The 24,068-nt window shown below is 45.5% G+C and overlaps 1 protein-coding gene across 7 annotated transcripts in view; it reads right to left on the reverse strand.

Moving 5' to 3' along the window:
- Positions 1–5,935: 5,935 nt before the first annotated feature.
- Positions 5,936–24,068, reverse strand: part of SLC4A1 (solute carrier family 4 member 1 (Diego blood group)) — a 75,748-nt gene continuing 57,615 nt past the window's right edge. For all 7 annotated transcript variants that reach the window (XM_084804436.1, XM_084804432.1, XM_084804437.1 and 4 more), the window contains 7 exons: positions 21,809–21,985; positions 19,193–19,282; positions 18,810–18,976; positions 18,155–18,408; positions 16,025–16,194; positions 14,411–14,584; positions 5,936–10,973 (listed from right to left, as the gene is read on the reverse strand). In XM_084804436.1, the coding sequence (XP_084660562.1) occupies positions 10,893–10,973; positions 14,411–14,584; positions 16,025–16,194; positions 18,155–18,408; positions 18,810–18,976; positions 19,193–19,282; positions 21,809–21,985 (1,113 nt within the window). In that variant the 3' untranslated portion in view covers positions 5,936–10,892. The remainder of the gene's footprint in view (positions 10,974–14,410; positions 14,585–16,024; positions 16,195–18,154; positions 18,409–18,809; positions 18,977–19,192; positions 19,283–21,808; positions 21,986–24,068) is intronic.

Genomic DNA, 24,068 nt, shown 5'->3' on the forward strand with positions numbered 1-24,068 from the left:
TCCACCAGGGGTGTTGCTAGGTTCTTAAAAGATCCCAGGCACAGGCCCATAACACAAATTTGCGCACATCCGAGTCTAAGCGCACCTCTCATGTGTGTGTGTGTGTGTGTGGTGTGCTTGCATGTGTGTATACATTACATACATACATATATACATAAGAATTGTGCACTGACCCCCCATCCCACTTCAACTCAGACCCTGATTCAGCATTTTGGAAAACATCCTGCTTCTGCTTAGGCAATTTGTAGTCACACAACTTCAGCTCAGCACCAAACCTGAGTCAAGGTTTGGAAAAATGAGTCTTTATGCTTCCTGTTGACTACCATGGGAAATTAGAAAAAAAAATGTAACCTTTTTCTCTTGGTCAGAACTGGATGATAATTACAGACAAACTAGAAGGGGATTACACCTGCTCAATGTCAGAAAAATAGGTGCAGGGTTTATATTTTAATTTTATTTTAACAGGAACTGCCAATAACATTTTTATTCCTTGGAAGAATTAGATAAAAAATTCAGGATTCATTGCCCCATCAGAGGAGGTCATGTCTGCCAAATTTCAGAATGATAGCCACAAGGGGTTTTGTGCAAGGGTGGCCTTGACATTTTGAGGTCTCCAAAAGAGGACATACTTATCTCCCTATGTTCCTTGTGGGCCATTGTTCTGAAAATTACAGACAGCCCAGAGTTGTCCCTAAGTAAGAAACGAGCAAAGTTTCAGAAGGATAGGTGCAGCAGTTCATGTGGAAGGGGAGTTCTCCAATTTGGAGGAGGGAGTGATTTGCTTTCCTTTCCGTTTACCTCTTCCCCAACAGTTTTTGGGTAAATTTGTATGAAAATGCACAGGTCATTAGAGGTGTCCCCCAGGCAAGAAATCTGCAAAGTTTCTGAAGGATATGCATGCATGCAAATTTAGAATTACTAGAATTTATTTACATTTCACCAATGTTAGCATCAGGGGAACATGGGTGGGAAGGTACTATTGCACTCGTGTCCTGTTTGTGGGTTTCCCGTGGGCATCTGGTTGGCCACTGTGTGAACAGAGTGCTGGACTAGATGGACCTTGGTCTGATGCAGCACAGCTCTTCTTATGTTCTTAAACATAAAGTGCCTCTGACCATATGCAGAATGCTTTTCTTTCACCACTGAGCACTTATATTCTCCCCTTACCAATTCTATTCCCCTCCATGCAAACATCCTTCCTCATCCTACCATCCTCCAGCAACTCTTCATAAAAACAGATGTCTTATTTTGTGCAACTCTTCTCTACCTCCTCGTTATGCACAAGCCCTCATTGTATCTTCCTCCCCATAACTTCATTTGCGTCAAGACTTCACCAGGATTCAGCCAATGAGGGCGCAATCCGATGGGGATAGGCGGCCGCCTCCAAACTTGGAGGCAATCACCTATCCAATGCAGGGCAGGAGAAGCACAGAGGGGATCGTTCCCACCACACGTCTCCTGCCCTGCATTTGCAGCTAGACAGCCAATTTTGTCTGTCTAGCCATGGGAAGGTGGAGCGGGGGAGGAGGCTGCCGGATGACAAATAGGATGTGTTGTACCGGCATTTCCGTCTTCCCCACCTCGGAACACCCCGTTTTGGCCGCTCTGCACTCCAGAGCGTGGAGCATGGCGCTGTTCCGTGCTGCCTGCAAGGGAGCGCTGAATGGGAGGAAGGTCGGTTCCCGGAAAACCAGATATCCTGTGGCCATCTAGCCACTGACTAGCGGCCATAGGATTGCGCCCTGAGTCTGTTTTCAAAACTAGGGCTAGGGATGGGCGGATTCCCTACCTGCTGGTCCGGGTGGGACTCCGCCCGTGGCGGGAGGCAATCTGTCCCTCCCCCCGCCATCCGTCTGAGCCAGCTCTGCTCTGCGGCAATCCTGCGGAGCCAGCCACCAGCTCCGTATCGCTGGCGACACGGCCGGCCGCCACTGCCATGCTGTATCGCTGGCTGAGTGAGGGCTAGCTAAGTCCGGATGCATTTTTTTTATGGCTGCATTTAGGTTAATCTAAAAGCTTTATGGCACACCATTTGCGTCTGAATTTAGCTAGCCCTCACTCAGCCAGAGATACGGCATGGCAATGGTGGCTGGCCGTATTGCCAGCAATTCAGAGCCAGTGGCCGGCTCCGTAGGATCACCGCACGGAGGAGCCAGCGACACACGGATTCCGGAGGGAGGTGGAGGTGAGTGCCCCGTTCCGCCATGGACTCCGGAGGCTGGATTCTTTGGAATCTTGCCTCATTGGGGTCGGTGGTGGAATTCTCTGCCATCCCTAACTAGGGCTAAGTTATGGGGAAACTCTGAGCAGGTACTAAGTGCCTTTCCTTCACCACTGAAGCTAGAGCTCATGCAAACTTAAAAAATGCACACAAATGACAAACATGCATAAGAGTGAGCTGAAAGGGTAGGCAATTCATTGGATGGAATTGGATAGGCTCCTTATTAAGCCTGCAGTGCCATGTTCATATCTGAACACGCAGAACATCAGGGTGCAAACCTCCCTGCAAAAGTAACTTGTGCTGGAATCCTATGCACACTTTCCTTAGTGTAAGTCTCATTAAACATAATGGGGCTTTTGAGTAAGCATACATAGGATTGTATAAATGAGCAGTATTTATCTCCCCCCCACACTTAAAAAACAAACCAAAACCTATTTTTATTAAAGCTTTCTGTTCATAGGAACATAGGAAACTGCCTTATACTGAGTCAGACCCTGGGTCCATCTAGCCCAGTATTGTCAACATTGACTGGAAGCAGTGGCTCTCCAGGGTTTCTGGCAGGTTTCTTTTCCAGCCCTACCTGGAGATGCTGGGATTGAAGTTGTGACCGTCTGCATGCCAAGCATGCGCTCTGCCACGGAGCCACAGCCCTTCCTGTTGCTGGATAATGGCAACTGACAAACAAAACAGCCCCAGATTTGTTTCTCTGCAACCACGTGAACCCACTTTTCTCAAAGACTTTAGTGAGGAGAAAAACCAGCCCTCTTGTCAGTTTGTACAAAGTCAAATACAGTTCAGAACTTCTTTTGCCCACTAAAGAGAATTCTCTTTAAGAACAGGATAGCGGAAGGAAGAAGAATGGTGATTGGAAATGCAGAGGGGTGGTGGTGGTGAGAGAATTCCCTAAGCCAAGTGGCTCCTTTCAGAGAGGTAGTACTTCAGAGGAATTTAGGAGGCTGTGGAAGGTTTGCAAAGATTGCATGTACTTAAATTAACGTTATGAGGTGAGGTGGCTGAGGACTTTTTCAAAACTGTAGGACCTATTTAAAAGCCTTAGCAGTTCCTCGATCATGACGCCACATCATTCTAGCCCTCCTTTTGGAATAATTTGAGTCCTACAGCTATTTAGGAGAAATTATAGTGAAGGGGGAGAAAGAAGTTTGCAGAAGCTCATTGGATCCTTTACTGTCCTGAAGCTACTAAACTTCTGCAGAAGCCAACGTTTCCAGTTTGGAGCAGTAAAATCAGATGCTGTGTGAAATACCAGTATTTTACATGGAGCTCTTTCTGCCCTTCCTTCTCCCTCTTCAAAATTTCATTGCAAGCAGTCTCCCAAGAGTGGGCATGTAAGAGCAGAAAACTTGGGGGAGACAGGTTTTTTGCACCTCAAATAAACAAAACAAAAACCCTACACCAGAGATTAGGGTTGGTGACCTCCTAATGGTCACCTTAAACACCTTCTGATTAGGATCTCTAATCAGGCTTGACAGTTTTTAGTTTTTGTTTTAGTCTTTGAGAAAAGCACACTTTATGCATGGTTAGCACAAAAGCCACTGGACCCGTCTGAAATTTGGCAGGTTCAGTTAGCTCCATAGGGGCTGCCAGGTCCCCAAATTCCATGAATTCATATGGAAGAACAAAAAAATTATAGCTCTTTGATGTATTTTCTTGAAAAAAGCAAATTTTACCTGTGGCTAGCACAAAACCCACTGGACCTAACTGCCTGAAATTGGGCAGGTTCAATCAGCTCCATGAGACCTCCAAATTTCATGTACTTATCATACAAACTAAAAAAGTTATGGCTGTTTCTGTTTTCCAATGCAAGTCAATGGGAAAATGTAAAAAAAATGGCAATTAGGACAGCTCAAAAGATCCGGGGCCTGTGTCCAGGTGGGCCTCTATCTAATGATGCCCCTGCTGCCCACAACCCAAAGTGGTTGCTTACCCCTGCCATAGACATGTCATACTCAAGGTCAAAATACATTTCTGCGCCTAGAGGATGCTGCCCTTGTCATCGGAGAAGCATATCAGTCCTTCATTGGTTGCAGATTGCTGCTTGCCTTCTGGCGACCTTGATCTAGTTTGGAGGTACTAGACTTAGCAAGCATCCTGCATCTGCTGTCCTTTTGACCTGGCCCCTCCCTTGTGGGTGACCTTTTCACCTCTTCCCTCAGACCGTTGTGACACAAGCACTTTTCAGGTGTTCTCCCTGATTACCCGATTACAATCACATGCTTGCTGACCCTGCTCCCCACACTTGTTGGGGGTACATTCAGACATTCCCTCCACTGACCCCATTCCCCCCACACGGTGGGGGAATGTCTGACATGGGGAGACATGTAGGCTTCCCACGTGCTCACACAGGGCTCCAAACCACATCAGGAGTCCACGCGCATACAGTAGGCTTCCTGCTTCAGACCTTCAGCCTCAACGCATGGATAGAGCCATCGAGGGCACAACGGCCAGAGCTGGTGAATGTGGCCCTCCTCTCAGCCTCACACAACCGTAATCCCGTGAGGGGAGAAGGCCTGAAAATGGTTAGATACCCTGTGCATTTACCTGGAAGTAAGCTCTGCTAAACAGAGTGGGTTGCACTTCTGAATAAGCTTGTATAGGAAGGATGCAATCCATTACACACAAGGGAGTAAGTGCCATTGAATCCTATTGGGCTTACTTATGAGTAGACAGGACTGCACTGCAAATTCGTAAAGCAGTACAATAAGTTTAGAGCTGAAAGGAATTTTTTTCCTAAACTTTCATATATCCCCCCCTATACACAAACACACAAAACTGAGGAAAACGTCCCCCTACCTCCTTCCCTGTGGCTTCAATATTTCTGAAAATTTTACATAGCCAATGTAAAGAGTGAAGAAGGGGGTTCATATGATTGAATGCTCCTCTATGTAAAAACAATTACAATAATAATTACTTCCACATAGAAAACAGGCATGTCAGGAATCAGGGCATACCTTAGCCTAGATCACAAAAAACAACAATTCCTAGGTTGTTTTTCCCAGGAATTGTTAGGGCCTAGCAGCAGCAAGTAAGCACACTGCCTCCTGCGTGCTTGTCACTTCTGCTTTCAGTCAACAACCCAGGAATGCCCCGTTCCTGGATTGTTATCATTTCATCCAAACCTGGAACTCTAGGTTTTTTATGGGTTAAACAACCCAGAGTTTAACCAAAAAAAGGGGGTGATTGTTGGGTAAATTATAGTGATAGTTATAGTGTTATAGTTATAGTGATGTCTGAACCCAGAACTCTGAGTTGTTAAACAACCCAGAGTTCTGGGTTCAGACACCACTATAATAAGCATTCCTGGACCGTTGATTGTAAGCAGAAGCAGTGAGTATGCAGGAAGCAGCATATGCACTCGCTGCCACTCAGCAACAGTTTCTGGGTTAAACAACCCAGGAATTGTCTTTACACGCAAACTGGGTCTGTATCTCTTCCTAACATTTCGTTTTCTGCATGGAGGGAATTTTGTGTGCATGCATGTGTCTCTGCCTGCATTTTGAAGTGGTACAGCCCAAACACAAGCTTTGTCACTACAAGTGAAAACTAGGCCTTTATCTCACTAAAAAAGGCCGAACCTGACTCATTCCTTCAATAGGCGACACTGATTTTCATAATAATGAACACTGATACTGGCCCCAGCAACTGCCTGCAGCTTGAAGTGTTACATGATTTTGGATTGCAAATACAATGGACAAGTTATTTGTGCGGTTTTTAAAAAAAGGTTTATTGGTTTTGTTGTTGTTCAAATCAAGAAAACAATTGTAATAATATTGGCATAATCATATGTCAAGCTGAAAAAATCACATAAAGGATGTGCAGCACACTATCACATAATCTCTTTTGCAAAGCTCTCTCCACTTTTTTATCTGGTAAAACAGAAAAAGCGAAGCAATTAAAATATTAAATATGATTTTAATAAATTACAAAAGCCCATTATCACTAACTTAAAATGTATACAACATTACTTACAACTAGGGATGCCAGCTTTTTCCTAGAAGGGCCCCGGTGTCTTTAACAACTAGATAACAGGCAAAAAAATAGCAGGCAAAGCTTGTCCAATCCTTGCAACACCATGCTTGAAAAAAATCTGTTGAGTTTCTGCCCTGCTGCTGTTAAAGATAAAGGAGCCCTTTTAGACCCCCACCACCAAATGGCAGCCCTAATTATAGCAGGGTTAGTGCAGGATAAGATTACAGCAACCCTTAGAGTTTATGTCTTTAATGAATATAAGATGGATATATTGACCCTTAGCCATCACAAACTGGTGTCATGGTGGTGAATTCTGTCAGGGTGAAGGTCTGGTTCCAAGACATTTTTCCCCAACATGAATGAACTAATCAATCAGATTAACTGATCATTTTGCTCAAAGATTAAGTATGAATGCGTTTCTTAGGCTCCCCCCCTCACTCTTTTCATCCATTACTACAAAGACATATGAACATCTATGTTGGATAAGACTAGTCCATCTAGTCTAGTTTTTGTCTCTTAACACTAGCCAGGTGCATGTTTTCGGGAAACACACATACTGGAAATGATAGAGATAGCTTCCCCTGTCATTTGTTCTAATCATCTGGTAAAACAGAGGTATGCTGCCTCTGAAGATGGAGGTTCCATTTAGCTGTCATGGCTAACATCCCAACAGATGGATGTTTTTTTAATTTATGAAATCCTTTTTAAAAAGCCATCAGAGTAGTGTCTATGATACCAGTTTGTGTCAATAAGTTCCATAAGTTGATCATGCACTGCATGAAGAAATATTACCGTTTATTTTTTCCAATTCTGCTGCTATTCAAATTTATGCTAAGCAGCCCTTACTTTGAGCCAGAGCTCAGTCCTGAATTATGTGAAGTAACAATGAGGGCGAGGGCACCTCTGGGCATATAGTGAAAGCTTTTCATTCACAGTGAATCACCATAGCAGCCTACACATAACTGGGATTAGAAAGCGGGGACTGCCATGTTAAAGGCTGTGGGTTCCAGGCAAGTTTTGGCTTTAGCACCTTTATTTTTAGGAAATAACCACTACTTTAGGAAGTAATTTTTAGGAAATAAGATTAATATTTTATTGCTGGAATGACTATTAGCAGTATATCCTAATGTAGCAGGGGGACCAGCATTATTAAAAGGAGTGTGTGACATTGCACCTATATTCAGATTCACTGCTTCTGCCCTCCCAAGACGAAATCAGGGGAGGTGTTATCCAGAGCTCCATGCAAAAAACTATGGAGACTTTCAGCAGACATCACGTGTATTAGCTAGGAGGGAGGAGGATGGTTGCCGTTGACTCTGGATTAAGTGGGGTAGTGGTGGCTGGTAGGGGCCAAATGAAGGTTAGTGAGGACACAGAGCCTGATTTAGAATTGCTGGCAGCACCTAGTGCACAGAGTTTGCGAGGCAGGGAGGAGAGTTGGAATCCTGTGAAGTGAGGCATGGGATGTATCCTAAAGGTCCTGGATGTGGTTCCTCCACCCCTCTCAGCACATTTTTGAGCACAAGTACAGCAGAACTTTTACCACATTTGTTTATTGGACTGGTACACAGAATCATAAAATAGTAGGGTTGGAAGGGACCTACAAGACCATCAAGTCCAACCCCCTGCTCAATGCAGGAATCCAAGTCAAAGCATCCTTGACAAGTGGCTGTCCAGCTTCATCTTGAATGCTTCCAGTATGGGAGAGCCCACCACCTCCCTAGTTAATTGATTCCATTGTCGTATTGCTCTAACAGTCAGGACGTTTTTCCTGATGTTCAGCCGGAATCTGGCTTCCTGTCACTTGGGCCCATTATTCCATGTCCTGCACTCTGGCATGATCAAGAAGAGATCCTGGCCTTCCTCTCTGAGACAACCTTTCAAGTACTTGAACAGCACTATCCTATCTCTCCTCAGTCTTCTCTTCTCAAGGCTAAACATGCCCAGTTCTCTCCGTCTCTCCTCATAGGGCTTTGTTTCCAGTCCCCTGATCACCTTTGTTGCCCTCCTCTGAATCTTTTCCAGTTTGTCTGAATCCTAAAGTATGGAGCCCAGAACTGGACACAGTACTCCAGATGAGGCCTAACCAGTGCTGCGTACGGGGGAACTAGTACTTCATATGATTTGGAAGCTATGTTTCTATTAATGCAGCCCAAAATAGCATTTGCCTTTTTTGCAGCCACATCACATTGTTGGCTCACCTTTAGCTTGTGATCGACAACTATCCCAAAATCCTTCTTGCGTGCTGAGCCAAGTATTGCCCATCTTGTAACTGTGCATTTGGTTTCTTTTTCCTAGGTGCAGAACTTGGCATTTATCCCTATTAAATGTCATTCTGTTGTTTTCTGCCCAGCGCTCCAGCCTATCAAGATCACTTTGAATTTTGTTTCTGTCTTCCAGGGTATTAGCTATCCCACCCAATTTTCTGTCATCTGCAAATTTTATCAGCATTCCCTGCACCCTGCACCTCCTCCTCCAAGTCATTAATAAAAATGTTGAAGAGCACTGGGCCCAGGACGGAGCCCTGTGGTACCCCGCTCATTACCTCTCACCAGTCTGAGAAGATCCCATTGATAAGCACTCTTTGAGTATGATTCTGTAGCCAGCTGTGGATCCACCTGATAGTTGTTTCACTTTTAGCTAGTTCTGGACAAATCCAAGTTGGCTTCAAGTAATCACTGCTTTGTTTTCAAGGTGCTTACAGATGGATCGCTTTATAATCTGCTCCAGAATTTTCCCTGGGATTGATGTCAGACTGACTGGTCTGTAGTTCCCAGGTTCCTCCTTTTTGCCCTTTTGGAAGATAGGGGCAACATTAGCCCTCCTCCAGTTCTCTGACACTTCACCAGTCCTCCGTGATTTCTCAAAGATAATAGACAGTGGTTCTGAGAGTTCTTCTGCCAGTTCCTTTATTACTCTAGGATGCAGTTAATCTGGCCCTGGAGATCTGAACTCAAAGTAATTAGGTGTTCCTTGACCATATGCCTATCGATCTCAAGCTGCAATCCTGCCCCTTCAGCCTGTACTTCGCCTTTGCCAGGGGGGTCATTTGTATACTGTGAAAAAATAAAATCCATATTCTGCAATAAGAATATATTATGTATATTAAGAGCACAATCCTATGCAGGTTTAGACAGAAAAAAATCCTACAACTCCCAGCATTCCCCATAGCTGGCTGGGGAATTCTGGGAGTTGTAGGACATTTTTCTGTCTAAACCTGCATAGGATTGTGCCCTAAGTCTATTTGCAGGCATCTGCTCAGCTTTGCTTCTCTGACAAAGGTTTTCAAATACTTTGGAATGTGTTGACATGCAAGGCGGAAGGGTATGAGGAGGCAGAGAGAAAAGGGAGGACATGTTGGAAGGATTTGCAAGCTTTCCCTCAACATAAGGACTAGAAATATTTTTCTTTTAATTGAAAGCTAAGTCTCAGGATGCTAATTTGCACCAGATAACAGATTCTATGTCTGCACTTTAAACATGCAGTTCTGGTTTTTGTAATCTCGGATACAAGCTCATTTGTTGTAGCTAATTTATACTAACAAAACTATTTCCCTGGGTGTGGCTTTAACAGACCCCAGCCAGAGCTCCCAGGGAAAGGGGAGTAACAGCGACGTACTTAACTGCAAGTACCAACAGGCAATGGAAGGCAGAGCAGCACTAGGCAAGGACATCTCTTCTGGATGATGCCCTCAGACTTCATATCATGGTAGTTTTAGTCCCAGTGGGGAAGCTGGGGTGATCTCACAAAAAATGAAATTTGGCTTCAAAGAAAAAGATAGCCAGCTTCCCCTTGAACCTGGTTTTTTGGTGTGCATCTCCCCAGGGTTTTTTTTGTTAATCCAACAGCATTCTCACTCAAGGAGTAGTTCTGATCCTTCCTCATAGTTGGGTGGTTCTGCCATCTCCATATCAGGTTTCTGATTTGAGGTGATGGTTGGTGCTTGTTTCCTTTGGCAAGACAGCACCTTGAGCTCTACAGGGTAATTCTTCTGTCTTCGTTCTATGCTTCATTTACTGGTTCAAACCTTTTCTAACCCAGCAAATCCTATGTCCAAGAAAGATCATGTCAGTCTGCTAGTTCTTCTCAGCTTCAGTCATTCATTTGGCCGATTCCAGCATTAGTTGTTCCATCAGCTTTGAGAATAGGGCTGGATTTTCAGCATTTCTTTCCAAAAGTTTCAATGGGCATTCATTGATGTGTATTGGTGCTGACGACTGATAGAAGCACTCCCTGCCTTGGGAAAAAAGTAGGTGGGGCCTATACAACAGATAAAGCTTTACACACGTGTGCTTGCGCGCACACAAATACACACACACACACACAGAAGAGAAGAGAAGCAATGGGGATACAGGCAGCATTAAAATTAGAGTCCATATATGCATTTCCCATGTCCTTGCAATCCCTGCACAGCTTTCTGGGAAAATAAGTATTTCCTACACCTTCGTTAACATTTCACTACAGAACTATGGTGACTGGAAGATCTAAAGCATATGTTAGTTATTTAAATCTTATGGAATCCAGGCTGATTTACACCTATGGAATGTTTACCAATGTGCAACTTCTGTACACTCTGATTCATATGGATATGGAGAAATGTTCCTCCAGATTTGGTTTTGATCCAATGGTTTTGGGAAGGGCTCTTGGTTCCTTATCTGCCTGGAGGATGCAGCACATCGGGCGCTCAAACAGGCATCTGGACTTCATCATACACATCTTGGCCTTCTGTCTCATCAAAAGTCACCTCAGCATCATCAGCATCCAACTGGAAGGAAATTTGAGGACAGGTATACTATTAGAAACCAGGGGTGGTCCAGAAAACAGAGCACTACACTTGGGGCTGGGAAACCTATAACTTTGACCTACCAATGACTGATTAGGTGGCCTCGGGCAGTTATTACATATGAATGTATGAAGTTGCTTTATGCTGAGTCAGACCATTCATCCAACTAGCCCAGTACCATTACTCTGACTGGCAGCAACTCTCCCAAGGTCACAGACAGGGGCGTCTTTCCAGCCTTGCTGTTGAGATCCTTTTTAGCTGGACATATCGAGGTCTGAACCTGGGACCTGCAGAGGTCTAGACGCTTCGTTATCTCACCAATACCCTATGTGTTCAACCCCTGTTCCTAGTGCCCATCTATAAAATGGGCATAACCGAAACCTGCCCTCACAAAGTTGTTGGGAGGACAAATGTAAAGACTGCAGAATGCCTGAATTCAACATTTTAAAAAATGTTATGTGAATGAAGATTTGAAGTGCACAAAAATACATTTCGCTCTTGCATTAGAGAGTCACAGACCAAAAGAATACATGTGCTCTCCAGCGTTTTGTGCTTTCGAGTATATTAACTGCCCCAAATATTGGCAAGCAGGAAGCAAAAGGGTGTTTGTGTCCAGTCTAGCTTGGACTCTTTAGTGATGTTGGCTGAGAACACGGGCATGTTCCCTTCAGTCATGTTGCACCAGGGTTTACACAGGCCACTGCCATACTATGGTACTTTATTTTTATTTTAATAATTTTGGAAAACAAAGGGCACAATATGATACTCAAGCACTGAGGGTAGAACTGAGCCCCTCACCCTTGAGGCTGAGGGCGTAAGGATTTTGTGCAAGCCCCACTACGCTGATGGAATACAAGATATTCCACCACAATGACAGATATGCTGGTCGAACACCCATAGTAACACTGACAGAACTCTCTGCTGGTGGAGCCATGCCGCCAGCAAAGATGTGCCAGTGGAACAGCTAAAACATGACAGTGTCGTGGACAGGACAGGGCAGCAGATTGGAGGAGCGCACCTAAGGTGGATTCTATATCCCTTCAACCCACCACTACATCCCCTCAATAGCACAACTTTATACCAGCATCAGATCTGGCTCAGGAAATTTCCGCACCCCACGGAGTTGGATGGAAAGCGCTGGGAATGAAGAAAAAGCTGCTCCTGCTTTGACAGGCACCCTTCTGACTTTGCAACAACAAAGCATAGCACCCCATCACCAGTATATAAGCCCCATACAAAGAGACAATGGCCCAGTTTGCATGATCACAGTGTGGTTAATAAGCACTTGTTAACCACCCTGTAAGTGCCGGCTGATTTGCATAATTACCCTCACCAGGTGTGGCTTCTCATTTGGTCCAGACCCACTGAGGGTGGCTTGCTGGGGTGGTTAACAAACACCCAGAATGCATGACCTGCTGTAGGATTGTGGGGTGGCTTGTTAATCACCCAAACAAGCCACTCTCACCAGGTTCGGACAACATAAGAAGCCGTGGCAGGGGGCCTGACTTGGGAACCTGACTGCCCATGGGTGCCGCAACCCACCATGGCTAATAAGTCACGGTGGGCTGCGGTGATTGTGCAAACCAGGTCAATAATTCAGATGACAGGGCATGCAGCTACATCTCTCTGTCTTCATATTACACACACTGATAGCTCACAGGGAAGAATGTTGGTGATGGGAAACTATGGAAAAAGAGCACTTGACACAAAACAGCCTGGCTTCATGACACACATGGGAACTTCAGCATGTTGCTAACACTTCTCTGCTTAGAACAGGAACATGGCTTCAGGACTCCAGACACAGACACTCCCCATCAACAACTGGGAGTGCCAGGACAGAGCACCCACACGGGTCAGCAAGGAAAGGGGAACACTTGCTAGAATGCATAACTACATCTTCCCACCACTGCTTTTACCATATATGAATATTGCGTCTTGTCTGAACTGTCTTGTTCTAACAGTCTCCCCTACAGCCCCAGTCCTCCAACAGCAGGGCCACTGTCTCCCATACACAGGGGAGGCGCTCATCCCCGCACACAAGTAAACTCTCTCTTCATGAAGGCCGGGCTCTCCACTCTAACCATTGTCACTGTGTCATGACCAGTTTTGCCTTGCAGGACCACAGCCCAGACGCATGGAGCAGAACACTAAAACCCCCGAGGGTCCCCCGTCTTCCCATCGGGGTAGAGGCTGAGGCATCAGCACGGGCTAAGCTCTCCAGGGACAATGCTCTCTCTTCTCTCTCACTTCCTCACAAACACCTACTGTGCACCCAGGTTCAGGAACTAAGTGCTCCAGCTGCTGCCTATTGCTTGTTGCTCTGTCTGAGTCTCCACAGGCTGTTCTCCCACAGGTACAGGACCCATCCCACACCCTGTTCCCTGCAGACCATGGGGGAGGGCTACCTGATAATGAGAAGCAGTGAGCAGAATTCTCCCAGCTGTTCCTCTGTGGGGTTAACCTATCTGTTCCAGGCAGACTTCTATACTCCTGCAAGCTCCATGACGGACAGTTATGCAACAGGTGAAAGTGTTCCTAACATGAAGCTGGTGCCATCAGGTATCTGCTATCTGTCAAGCCAGTGTCTAAGGCACAGGAGCCCCGCTTTGGTGACCAACTGGTAACCACCCCACATGTCTTTCCCTTTCAGGATCTCCTCCATCCCAGATGCTGATCCATGAAGGCTTTGACTTTGCCACAACTTTGAACGTAAGAAGAGCCATGCCGGATCAGACCAAAGGCCCACCTAGTCCAGCTTTCCCCTCAGTTGGTGGCCAACCAGCTTCCCATGGGAAACCCACAAGCAGCACATCAATGTAACAGCACCCTCCCACGCATGTTTCCCAGCAACTGGTCTACACAAGCTTGCTGCCTCCAATCCTGGAGGTAACATATAGCCACCATGGCTAGTAGCCATGGATAGCCTTATCCTCCATGAATTTGTCTAATCCTCTTTAAAAGCCATCAAGTTAGTGGCTATCTCTACATCTTGTGGAAATGAATTCCATAGTTTAACTATATACACTGTGTGAAGTTGTCCTTCCTTTTATCTGTCCTGAATCTTACCACCAGTCAGCTTCATTGGATGACCTCGAGTTCTAGTATTATGAGGGGAATATTGGGGCACTCCCGGCTGACTGTGCATTGTAGTGCCACGCATGCTTGTATGCTATTACTGATCTTCAACTTGAGGAATGTTTGATAAATGTCCAAGAAATCCCAAGGTTTCTTGGAATAGTTTGAAAACTGCTACATAGACTAGCCTTCCCCAACCTGGCGCCCTCCAGATGTGTTGGACTGCATCTCCCATCATCCCTAGCCAAGTCCCATGCTGCTCTCTTGCTTCTGTCTCTTCAAGGGGAGACCCAAATCTGAACTTCCCACTGCTCAGTGAGAAGAGGGAGCCAAACGATACTTACACATTTGAGTTCGAGGTCACTGAAGAGAAATTGGAGCAGGAAGCGTCGGAAAGGCACCGTCAAGATGAGGATGAAAGGCAAGGCAAGGGAAGCCTGGGAGGATTTCACTGCCCACAGAAAGACCAGCCACACAATCTGGGTGGTAGTGAAGATGTGCATGCGCCAGGTCTTTACCTTTTAAAGATGAAAAAGGTCAAGAAGCAGTCAGGGATGGCAGCAGTTTACTTCTGTCTCTCCACCATCCATCAGTCCTCATACTCTCCTGACAACAGCCTTGGGGGGGCCGGGTCTGTGCCTGTGTGTGTGTGAGCTAGTCTCCAAGGTCTCAGACAGAGGTCTTTGCCAGCTCTGCTACCTGAGGCACCTTTAAGTTGAGACTGGATCTTCTGCATGCAAAGCCCAAACTTTAGCTACTGCCCCTCCTGATGCTATTTCAATATATTTCTGTTAGTATCTAATTTCTAAACTTTCCCCCCTCTGCTGGAAACTCTCCTTCCCACTTTCCTGTATCACTGATCAAATATATTCTCAGATGGACTCTTGTGTTTCATTATGACTTTATGCCTTCCAGTGCCAATTTATGGCATTGAAAACAGATTCTGGGCCAAGCTGTGGTGAGCCCAGGCTTGACTTAAGCCTCCAGTTCTGGTGTGTTGAACTGGATTGGAGTTAAAATGTTAAGCAATTAAGACACAGTTGTGGATTTCTGGAAGGGAGAGGTGTAGGGATTCAAACTTGCTTGGAAGCTGTATCTCCTGCCATAAACATTCTTCTCTCCCCACTTATCCCCAAAGCATGGAGATTAGCTGCATTGTTACTCACTAATATTTTGCACATATTCAGAGGCTTTTTGCTTTATGAATATTTTACATGTTTCAAGTGGAGCCCTGGCATTAAAATCAAAGCCTGATTCTAGAACTGAACATGAGCCTTATTTAAGCCTTTTAGACTAGTCCATGACAGATGACAATCAGGGACACTTGCATGTCTAAAATAGTTCCAGGGTCGGGTGGGGTGGAATTCCCAGTGCTGCAGCTAGGTAATTTTAAACAGTGGAGTTAATGGGCACTTTTGACAGGCATGTGCATTAAGTAGTCAAGGACACAATATTTCTCTTCTCCCCCACCAACATCATTCTATACTTTACAACTTCTTCTACACTCTTTATATATTACTACTGCAAAAAACAAAACAAAAAAACAACTGTTTCCAATCCTGATTTAAAAAAAAAAATACTCTGAGCACGTACTTTTTGCATTTTAAACACAAACAAGCCTGAAGTGCCACCTGCTGATTATAATTGTTTGGTTTTTTTTTAATAAGAAGGGTTGCTGCCATGCCCAGGCCTTGCTATGCCCATGCCGGCCCATGTGCTGCTGCCAGGCCTCTTTGCTGCTGCCTCCATCACCCATCACTCTCTGGGTGGACTTTTGGGGGCCCTGGGCTGTGAGACCCTGGATTTCAGCCCTTTGGTCCAGCCTTAGCAGCATCATTGGGGGTTCCTCTGTCCTGTGAATGTATCTGTTTCCTCTACTCCAGCTCTCCCCAGGGTCTGAGATCCAAGAGAAACATATTGGCCATGCCTCCAAGTGCTACTCCCCTAGTCCCACTTACTTTTGTAACATAAGGCTCATCTGGGTGGTATTTGTGGGGTTTCAGCATAAGAAGGATGCGGTCATACAGCTGGATCCCATTGAGGGATGTCACCCCCATGTAAAGGAAGATGCCAAAAAGCACTGCAAGTGGAATCAACTTCAAGACAGGTTCCATGAGGATGGAGAGGCCTGCAGGTGGACAGAAGACAATGGTGCAAGTTATCGGGTGACACAAGTGAATGTTTCTTCCCAAAGGGAAGGAATAAAGAAAGCAACAATGGCTATGCTGGAACAAGCCAACAGTCCATCTGACTCACCATTCTGTCTGCCAAGAGTCACCAGATAACACAGAGAAGCTCCCAAGCAGAACATCATAACAATACTCAGTCCCCTGTTGATTGTCCCCCAGAAGTCTATCATGATCAGCAGTCCGCGTTGGGCCTAGCATAGCCTTCATCAAATTCTTTGAAAAATCCACTTATTCTAGAAACTATCACAACATGCTGTGGCAACAAGGTCCGGAGGTGAATTGTTATGTGAATAGCTATTTCCTCAGAGAATTAATTAATCTTCAACCTAACAAGGGTAATAGGAATTACCCTAATTATTTGGACAATGTTAGTAATTTCCCCCATCTTCAATCCCTCCATATCACTTGTGATCTTGTAATGTCATTCCCATCCTAGTCGTCGTCACCCCCCACACACGCACACCTTTTCTTAAAAGCTCCAATGATTTGTTTTGCAAAGAATTATTTTCCTTTCTATCTAAAAACGACTGCTCGCCAGCTGGGATGGGCCATGGGACCGTACAGAGCAGAACTGGCATGGAGATGGTAGCACACCAGGCACAGCGCCCTCTTGTGCAGGGTGGGCGTCAGGTCAAAGTGGCATGAGTCTTCCTTTCAGGGGCAGGGTGCCCATGAGGCAAGCAGTCTTCCTCTACCCGGTGCCCTCTATATGTGTTGGACTAAAATCCCCGTCATCTCCAGGGCATCAGGTTGGGGATGGCTGTGGTACAGGATAGAGACAAACTCCAGCTCCTCAATACTGTGCTCAACTCAGTCCTATCATCCTAATCCAGATAGAACCAAACTAGGTTTGACAGGGCGGACACATTTCTTTATCCAGATTTTGCCCCATTCATGTAACAAGTGAGTAGGTTAGGGGTCCCCAACCGTTTTGGACCCGTGGGCACATTTGGGAATTTGAGAAACTGTTGTGGGCACCACCACAAAATGCTTTATGAGTTGCACCTATGGGTCGTAGGCTGCATCCTATTCAGCAAAACCTTTTGCTTCATGCCTACTGGACACCGCAATGTCTCTTTAATAAGGGACTGTCGAATTCAGCTAATTGTGCTGCCGGTGCAATACAGCTAATATTTCTTTTAAACATATGTTTTGGCAATGTTCAGTAGTTGCATCTTTTAGGGAGGTTGTAATACAGATAAATTTTGTACTGGAACAGTCTTTAATATTCACTGATGTACATGCTCTATTAAATTATCTACCTGCTTCATGGAAATTAACAAGTGTAAAAAGATTCTCCATGCCCTTTTAACAGCTAAGAGACTGATATTACAATATTGGAAGGATAAATACGCACCTCCTATAATGCAATAGATTGAGGATCTTACAACGCTTTGAATATTTGAACAGGTGTCATATCAACACCACGTTCTTATTTGGATAATTGGTCCGCTTTTGTTGAAGCCTATTTATAATTGCTAGAAAGTTGTATGCATTTCATATATACTCATTGCTGTGAACACATACACATCCATATGCGTATATTAAAAAAAGAAAAAATAAATAAATAAAAATAAGTTTTGTGTGTGCCCACGGACCCCACATTGGGGACCTCCTGGAGTAGGTGGTGTGATCTTTAAATCAAAAGAGGACCCAAGTTGGGAGAAAAGTGCTTGAAGCAACAAAGTGCAAGGAGATCAGTCAGGGAAGGTTCTTCTCCTCTCACCAGCATGCCCCCTTTGTTGTAAGAAATTAAGATACCTCAGTCCATTCCACCTCATCCAGCTTTATAAGTGAACAGGGCAGAAATATGAACAACACAGCTGCCATGGTTATATGTGGTTTGATCCTTAGACAATCTACGAACTAAAAAGAGAGAGATTCTTCAGAGGAACTCACCTACAAGAATGGCCACCAGCAAGCCAGTGATCCTCTGCTCCTTGACCTCCTGGACTTGGGCCTTCTCCCCTGGGACAGTAGTCTTGGACAGCACTGTCAGGGCATTAGCATGGGTGACGGTCCTCACTGTGGTGGCACTGAGCCAGGGCATGCCGAAAAGGGCTGCTATACCCCCCATGCCAACAATTAGAAGCAGGTCTAGATGGAAACCTGAACCCTTCACCAGCTTCCTTTCAGGCTTGCTCACTATCAGCCTGAAGAAAAAGAGGCAAACCAGAAGAGAATATTTGTTTGACTTGTTTCCATGATGGGCCTGGCATCTCAACTACTGGGATTTAACTAACTATTGCTGCAGCATTCTCAATACATTTACACCTTCATATTCTGTTCTGGAATTCTGGTAGAATAAAAAATTCTACCAGCATGCAGTGTAATCACACAATAAAATCATGCAGACATACATAATCAGGCTTGTTTCTTGTCCCACCCCACCCCCATAAGGGCTTTCTCTCATCGTGGCTTTGTTTCCACTTCCCTGCATCTCTTCTTTTTATCTAACAGACTCCCTTTGGCCATATTTCTGCCTCTGGGTCAATCCTTCCTTATCTTGGCTTCATCCCTCCTTGTCTTTTCTATACATTTCCCAGTTCCTTACGTAGTAATCTGTGACTCCAAGAAGATGAGAATGAAAACTAAGAGAGCTGGTAAAGCTGCAGCAAACATCATCCAGATGGGGAAACTGTCATCCGTTCCCAATGGATAGATAAACCAGTCCCGCTTGTTTGGATTGGAGACCTCAAGGCCTTTTGGAACCTTCAGTTTCTGGGGGGAAACAAATAAGAGAAACATCCATGAACTCTATATCTGTTGGTATCCCACCCATCCCAATTTGGGAAACATCTTAGCATAACCCTCCAGGTGGGTTATTGCATGAGCATCCTCCTTCTTTCTGCACAGAAGGGGTATTGAAGCTGGACCCTGCTGGACTAAGACAGAAGGCAGCAGAGGGCCCCATTGAAAGGGCAACCAGTTGCTCACCTGAGTGTAGGTATCCTCAATAAAGTTATCTGCCAATGCCATGAGGAAGATGGCAATAGGGACACCAAAGTCTCCAATCACACGCCGAAGCTGTCAAAAAGTAAGAACCATGTCAATTTGGCAATACAGGGCTTGCGAGCAAGGGGTAAAGAAGGGCAGCTGAATCTCTGGAAGTAGGATAGGATCCAGGAAGTGGTTAATTCCTCTTTGAAAGAAGGGGTGGTACTAGCCTCTTTAACTGAGGTGGTGATCAGGGTGCTCCTGAAGAAACATCACTTGGGCCCAGAAGGTGAAATCAACCATAGGCCATTTGCCAGCAACAATATATTGTTCCCTGTTGTCATGCAAAGTATTTTGCAGTGGTTTGGTCTTGAATGGGTAATAAAGACCCATTACTTCAGGGATGGGAAACATGTGGCCCCCCAGATGTTGTTGGACTGCAACTCCCAGCAGCCCCAGCCAGCCTGGCCAATGGTGAGGGCGGATGGGAGTTACAGTCCAAGAACATTTGGAGGGCCACATATGCCCCATCTCTGCATTAGCTTTACAAAAGACCTGCTCCTGGTTGAGATGAAACCTGCTAGAACTAGTTTGGTGGGTTGGTTCAACACCGCTGCCTGCCTGTTTGGACTCTCCTTGGGGACATGGCTATGGGGGCTCTAATGAAGAGTGCCTGCACTTCTGGACTCACCACTGCAGAACTTGCTACATGCACTACTGTTGCATATAAGTGTGTATAGGACTGCAGCCTTAGGCAGTAGCAGGAAAACCAAGCTTGTAGGATTTGTTTTTTACAAGAACCCTGAGATCTGCCAGTCAGAGCCTGGTGCAAAAGACATACCCTTAGAATCAAAGAATTCTGAGCCCAGGAATTTGTTTTGAGTACCAGAATGGTACAGAGGTCACAGTCCTTCCACACAAAATTCCACTCGTGGTTACCCCCCTCCTCCTAGCTTTCTTCATGTCAGCAGTATAATTAGAATATAGGAGAGTCATTTTGTTGTTGCTATTGTTAACCAAATGGGAGTCAGAAATCCTTGCTGATTTACTGAAAATCACAGAGAAGGTCTTCCAGAAGACCCAGATCTACCTTTTTCCCACCCCAGCTATACACATCTTGGAAGGAGTCCTATTGACCTCAGTGGAACTTTTTCCAAGCAAATGTGTATGAACTTGCACTGTTAGTCACTGGAATTAATGGCCTGTGTAGGGCACTGAAGACATATCCCTTTGCTTGAAACTCTGCTTTTTCTCCTTTTGGCTTCTGAGATTTCTCCAAGTATTTTACAATTTCAAACCTGCCTTTCAGGACAAGTAACTTGCTTTGTTTTTACTGAAAGCTGAGATTCTTAGCATGTCCAAGATACATTTTTGAGTGCTCACTGCAGAACAGCCACAGCTCTGTGGATAAGTATCGTGGCATTATCATGCATTTTGTACACAGACAGCTTACTTTTATTTATTATTAAGGCTGCCACCTAATTAAAGAAATCTTGGTTTTCTAAGTGTGTTGCCTAGTGAGTTGTATAGTTTGTGTATTTGCTGCCCTTAACTGCTGCATTACTTTTGATGTTTGATGGTTATTATTATATTGTATCTGGGTTTTTTTGTATACTGCCCTGATACCCATTGATGAAGGGAAGTACAAAATATGCTTAATAGCTAGACAAATAAGAGCCTGTATACATTTGCATATGAGAAAAAAACATATTTTGCTTTTAGATGCACACACTTCTATTGCAGTAGGTATCATCTTAGAAGAAGAACTCCTCTTATTTCTCCTATAGGAAGGAATGCCTCTTAAAATGGCACCAACCATACTCGGTTTTCATAAGTGCTTGCATTAAAAATAATGCAAAAAATTAAAAACTGCTTCCTGATCAATCAAGGGCACCTTTTACATCAATTAAGGGTGCGATCCTATGGGTTGCGCCCTGGGTACTCGTAAGACCCCAAACTTGGAGGCTTCCGAGTATCCTATGCAGAGCAGGAAGCACTGTGCTGCATTTAAGCTGGACAGGTGATTTTGCCCATATAGCAGAGGCTTCAGGGAGGGAGAGGGAAGGAGACTGGGGCGGAGATAGGAAAAAGCATGAACCAGCCACCCTGCTCTCCTCCCCTCCCCTCCCCTCCCCTCCCCCAGGAACACCCCCTTTTCCCTGTCTTTGCCCTCCATTTACAGAGTGCGGAGAGTTAGCCGGCGCAGTTTCCTGGCTATGAGGTGGAACCCTGTCTCCAACCTCGTATCCAGGGAACCAAAGAATCCTATGTCCGGCAGATGCTGTCTAGGGGGCATAGGATTGCTCTCTAAAATGTTTTCAATTGATTTATCTGATTAAACATTGTAGCCCTATTTAATACTAAATACTTCAGATTTAATGCTACAGTAACAATAAGGGAGTCCCATTTATTCTAAATTAAGTTGATAAAACCTTCTCACAGCATCCCATTGTTTCAGTTTGCAGTTCACCCCATGCTATTCATTTCCGTTATAGCTTGGCCATTACACAGAGATGGATGAAACCCATGTCTTCAGGCACAATCTTAAGCTCCTCCCTTCCAAAGTCCCCAAACATGCATAAGTCCTATTTCACACAGGTGCTATGCAGGATTTACCTTGCCAGGAAAAAAACTGCTGTTCTTGAACTTGCGCAAGAAGAAAGCAATGAAAAATGTTCCTGCCATGAGGACGAGGGAGAGCAGGGCAGTGTTGGGTTGGGATGCTACTGGCTCGTCGTTTTCCAGTAGAGTGCTGTTTGGATACAGTTTCCTCAGAGGGTTTTTCTCGAAAATCTGCAAGAGAGGGCAGATGTATTAGAAAGCAGTGTAGGCAGGAAGATGAAAACGGCTCAACAGCTAGCACAACTGAACAAAAATAGCTGCTACTGCATTCAGCTAAAATGTTCCTGTCCTCCCCCACCAAAAAACTCTTAAGCCATGCAGCAGAATTACATGTTGTGTGTTTCCACACTATCGCCTTCACTTCTTTTCCAACGTCATTGCGCCGTTTCCCCAAGCGCATTTTCTCTCTCGCGTGTTTCCATGTCCTAAAAGGCCCCAGTCTATCAGCGTTGTGGCCTGGAGGGCTGCGCTGTTTCCACAGAGCCCTAACCGCGTTATTCTCTTGATGGCCGGGTGCAGCCTTTCTGGAGTGGGTCGGGCCTGTCTACCCCGTCTGTTTTCCCGCCTCCTCCTGTTTCCGATTCCCCCCTCCCTCGCCCCCTCCGCCCCGCGGAAGCTTCCCGCTCTGGCCAGTCTCCTCCTTGCCTTCCCAGCCCTTTTGTTTTGCTTTAGAGAAGGAGTGAAAAATCAAAGCGCTGTGTCTGGAGCACCCCCCCCCCCGCCTTAAACCTTCGTTGTTGCCCCTGAAATGGGGATTGAAACCACAATTGTGCATTAATGAAGTGGCGAAAAATCAAAGCGCTGTTCTGGAGCATCCCACACCCCTTTAAACTTTCTTTCTTGCCCCTAAAACGGGTGCTTATGTGTGCATCTTTTCATCTCCGCCTGACTCCCTCCAGGATCTTCTCCCTGCCCCCTTCACACAACTTCAGTGTTCCCGCCTGCTCAGCAGGCCGTGTTTCCAGGACAACGGAAGGAGAAGCTAATGGAGGAGTACGGGGTTTTTGAAAAGGCTTCCCCCTTCTCCTCCCCCTTTCTCCTTTCCCCCAAATGTCCAGATGCACCTGCATTTCAGGAACAAGCCTCGTTGAACACAATGGGAGTCACTTCCGAGTAGACACCCATTTGCTTGTGCTGGGAAAGGGGGAAACTCACCGCCACCTCACTGACCGCAATGGGAGCCACTTCTGACAAGACAGTAATGGGTTTGTGGTGGGAAAGAGACTGAACCTAGCCTCCATTTTAACGCACAGTATCTCCATTCAGATGCTGCGAAGGAGTTACGTGGAGCCTCGTGATCATGCTTAACTGCATTTCAGGAACTGAGGGCTTCGATATGTGCTGTGTCACTTGAGGGGCTTTTCCGTTATTTCTGTGGTCGTTGAGAGGGCAAGCAAGCCTCATTCAGCACGATGGGAGAAAACACCCCTAATGTTATTATTGAAAATAATCAATAATAACATTATTTTCAATGATGTTTCAAAAGCTGGTCCCTCGGCACCCTGCTCCAAAATGGCGATGAAACTTCCGGAAAACAGGGCCGGAGGGAAGGGGTGGGTCACCGAGGTCCGAGCGACACGTCCACAGAGGCCGGGCAGGGCTAAGACAGCGAGCCCGGCGCGACTGTGGAAACGGGTCAGTCATGGAGCCGCCATAACTGGGGAAAGTTGGACTACAAGCAGTCTCAGAGGAAGCGTTTTTTCAGTGATAAAATGCGACGCTGGGGCTGAATGGCCACAACGTCATGGAACCAGAGAGACCCCACGGCGCAGGCAGGCTGGAGTAAATCGCTGGTGGAAACACGGCCCTGGTAGAATTCAGAGGCGGTAGAGCTGATGTACTCCCATTTTGGGGGGTGGAGGGAATACAATTCTGAATATTTAACATGTTAAAACAAAGTGAACTTCCACCTGCAGCCTGAAATGCTACAATCCACTCTACTAACTCGGAGCTCTACCACCTCATTCTGCAGTGCGTGTAGCCCAGGCGAAACTGGATCAGGCTGATATTTCACGCTGGATCTACATATGCAGCAGCAGAATGAGGTGGGAGAGTGGACTGTTTCACTTCAAACTAGAAGTCAAGGATATCACTTTTTAATTCTCCCCCATGTAAAGATTTCCAGAGAGCAGCCATGTCAGGCTATTGCAGCAAAAAACACAAAGAGCCCCTTGAAGCCTTAAAAACCTAACGAATTTATTCCAGCATAATTTTTTGCGGATTATAGTCCACTTCTGCAAACACGTGGTTATAA

Source organism: Heloderma suspectum, chromosome 6 (assembly GCF_057233095.1).
Source record: "Heloderma suspectum isolate Gila_16-S chromosome 6, 16-S_ref, whole genome shotgun sequence".
In the NCBI taxonomy this organism is placed as follows: Eukaryota; Metazoa; Chordata; class Lepidosauria; order Squamata; family Helodermatidae; genus Heloderma; species Heloderma suspectum.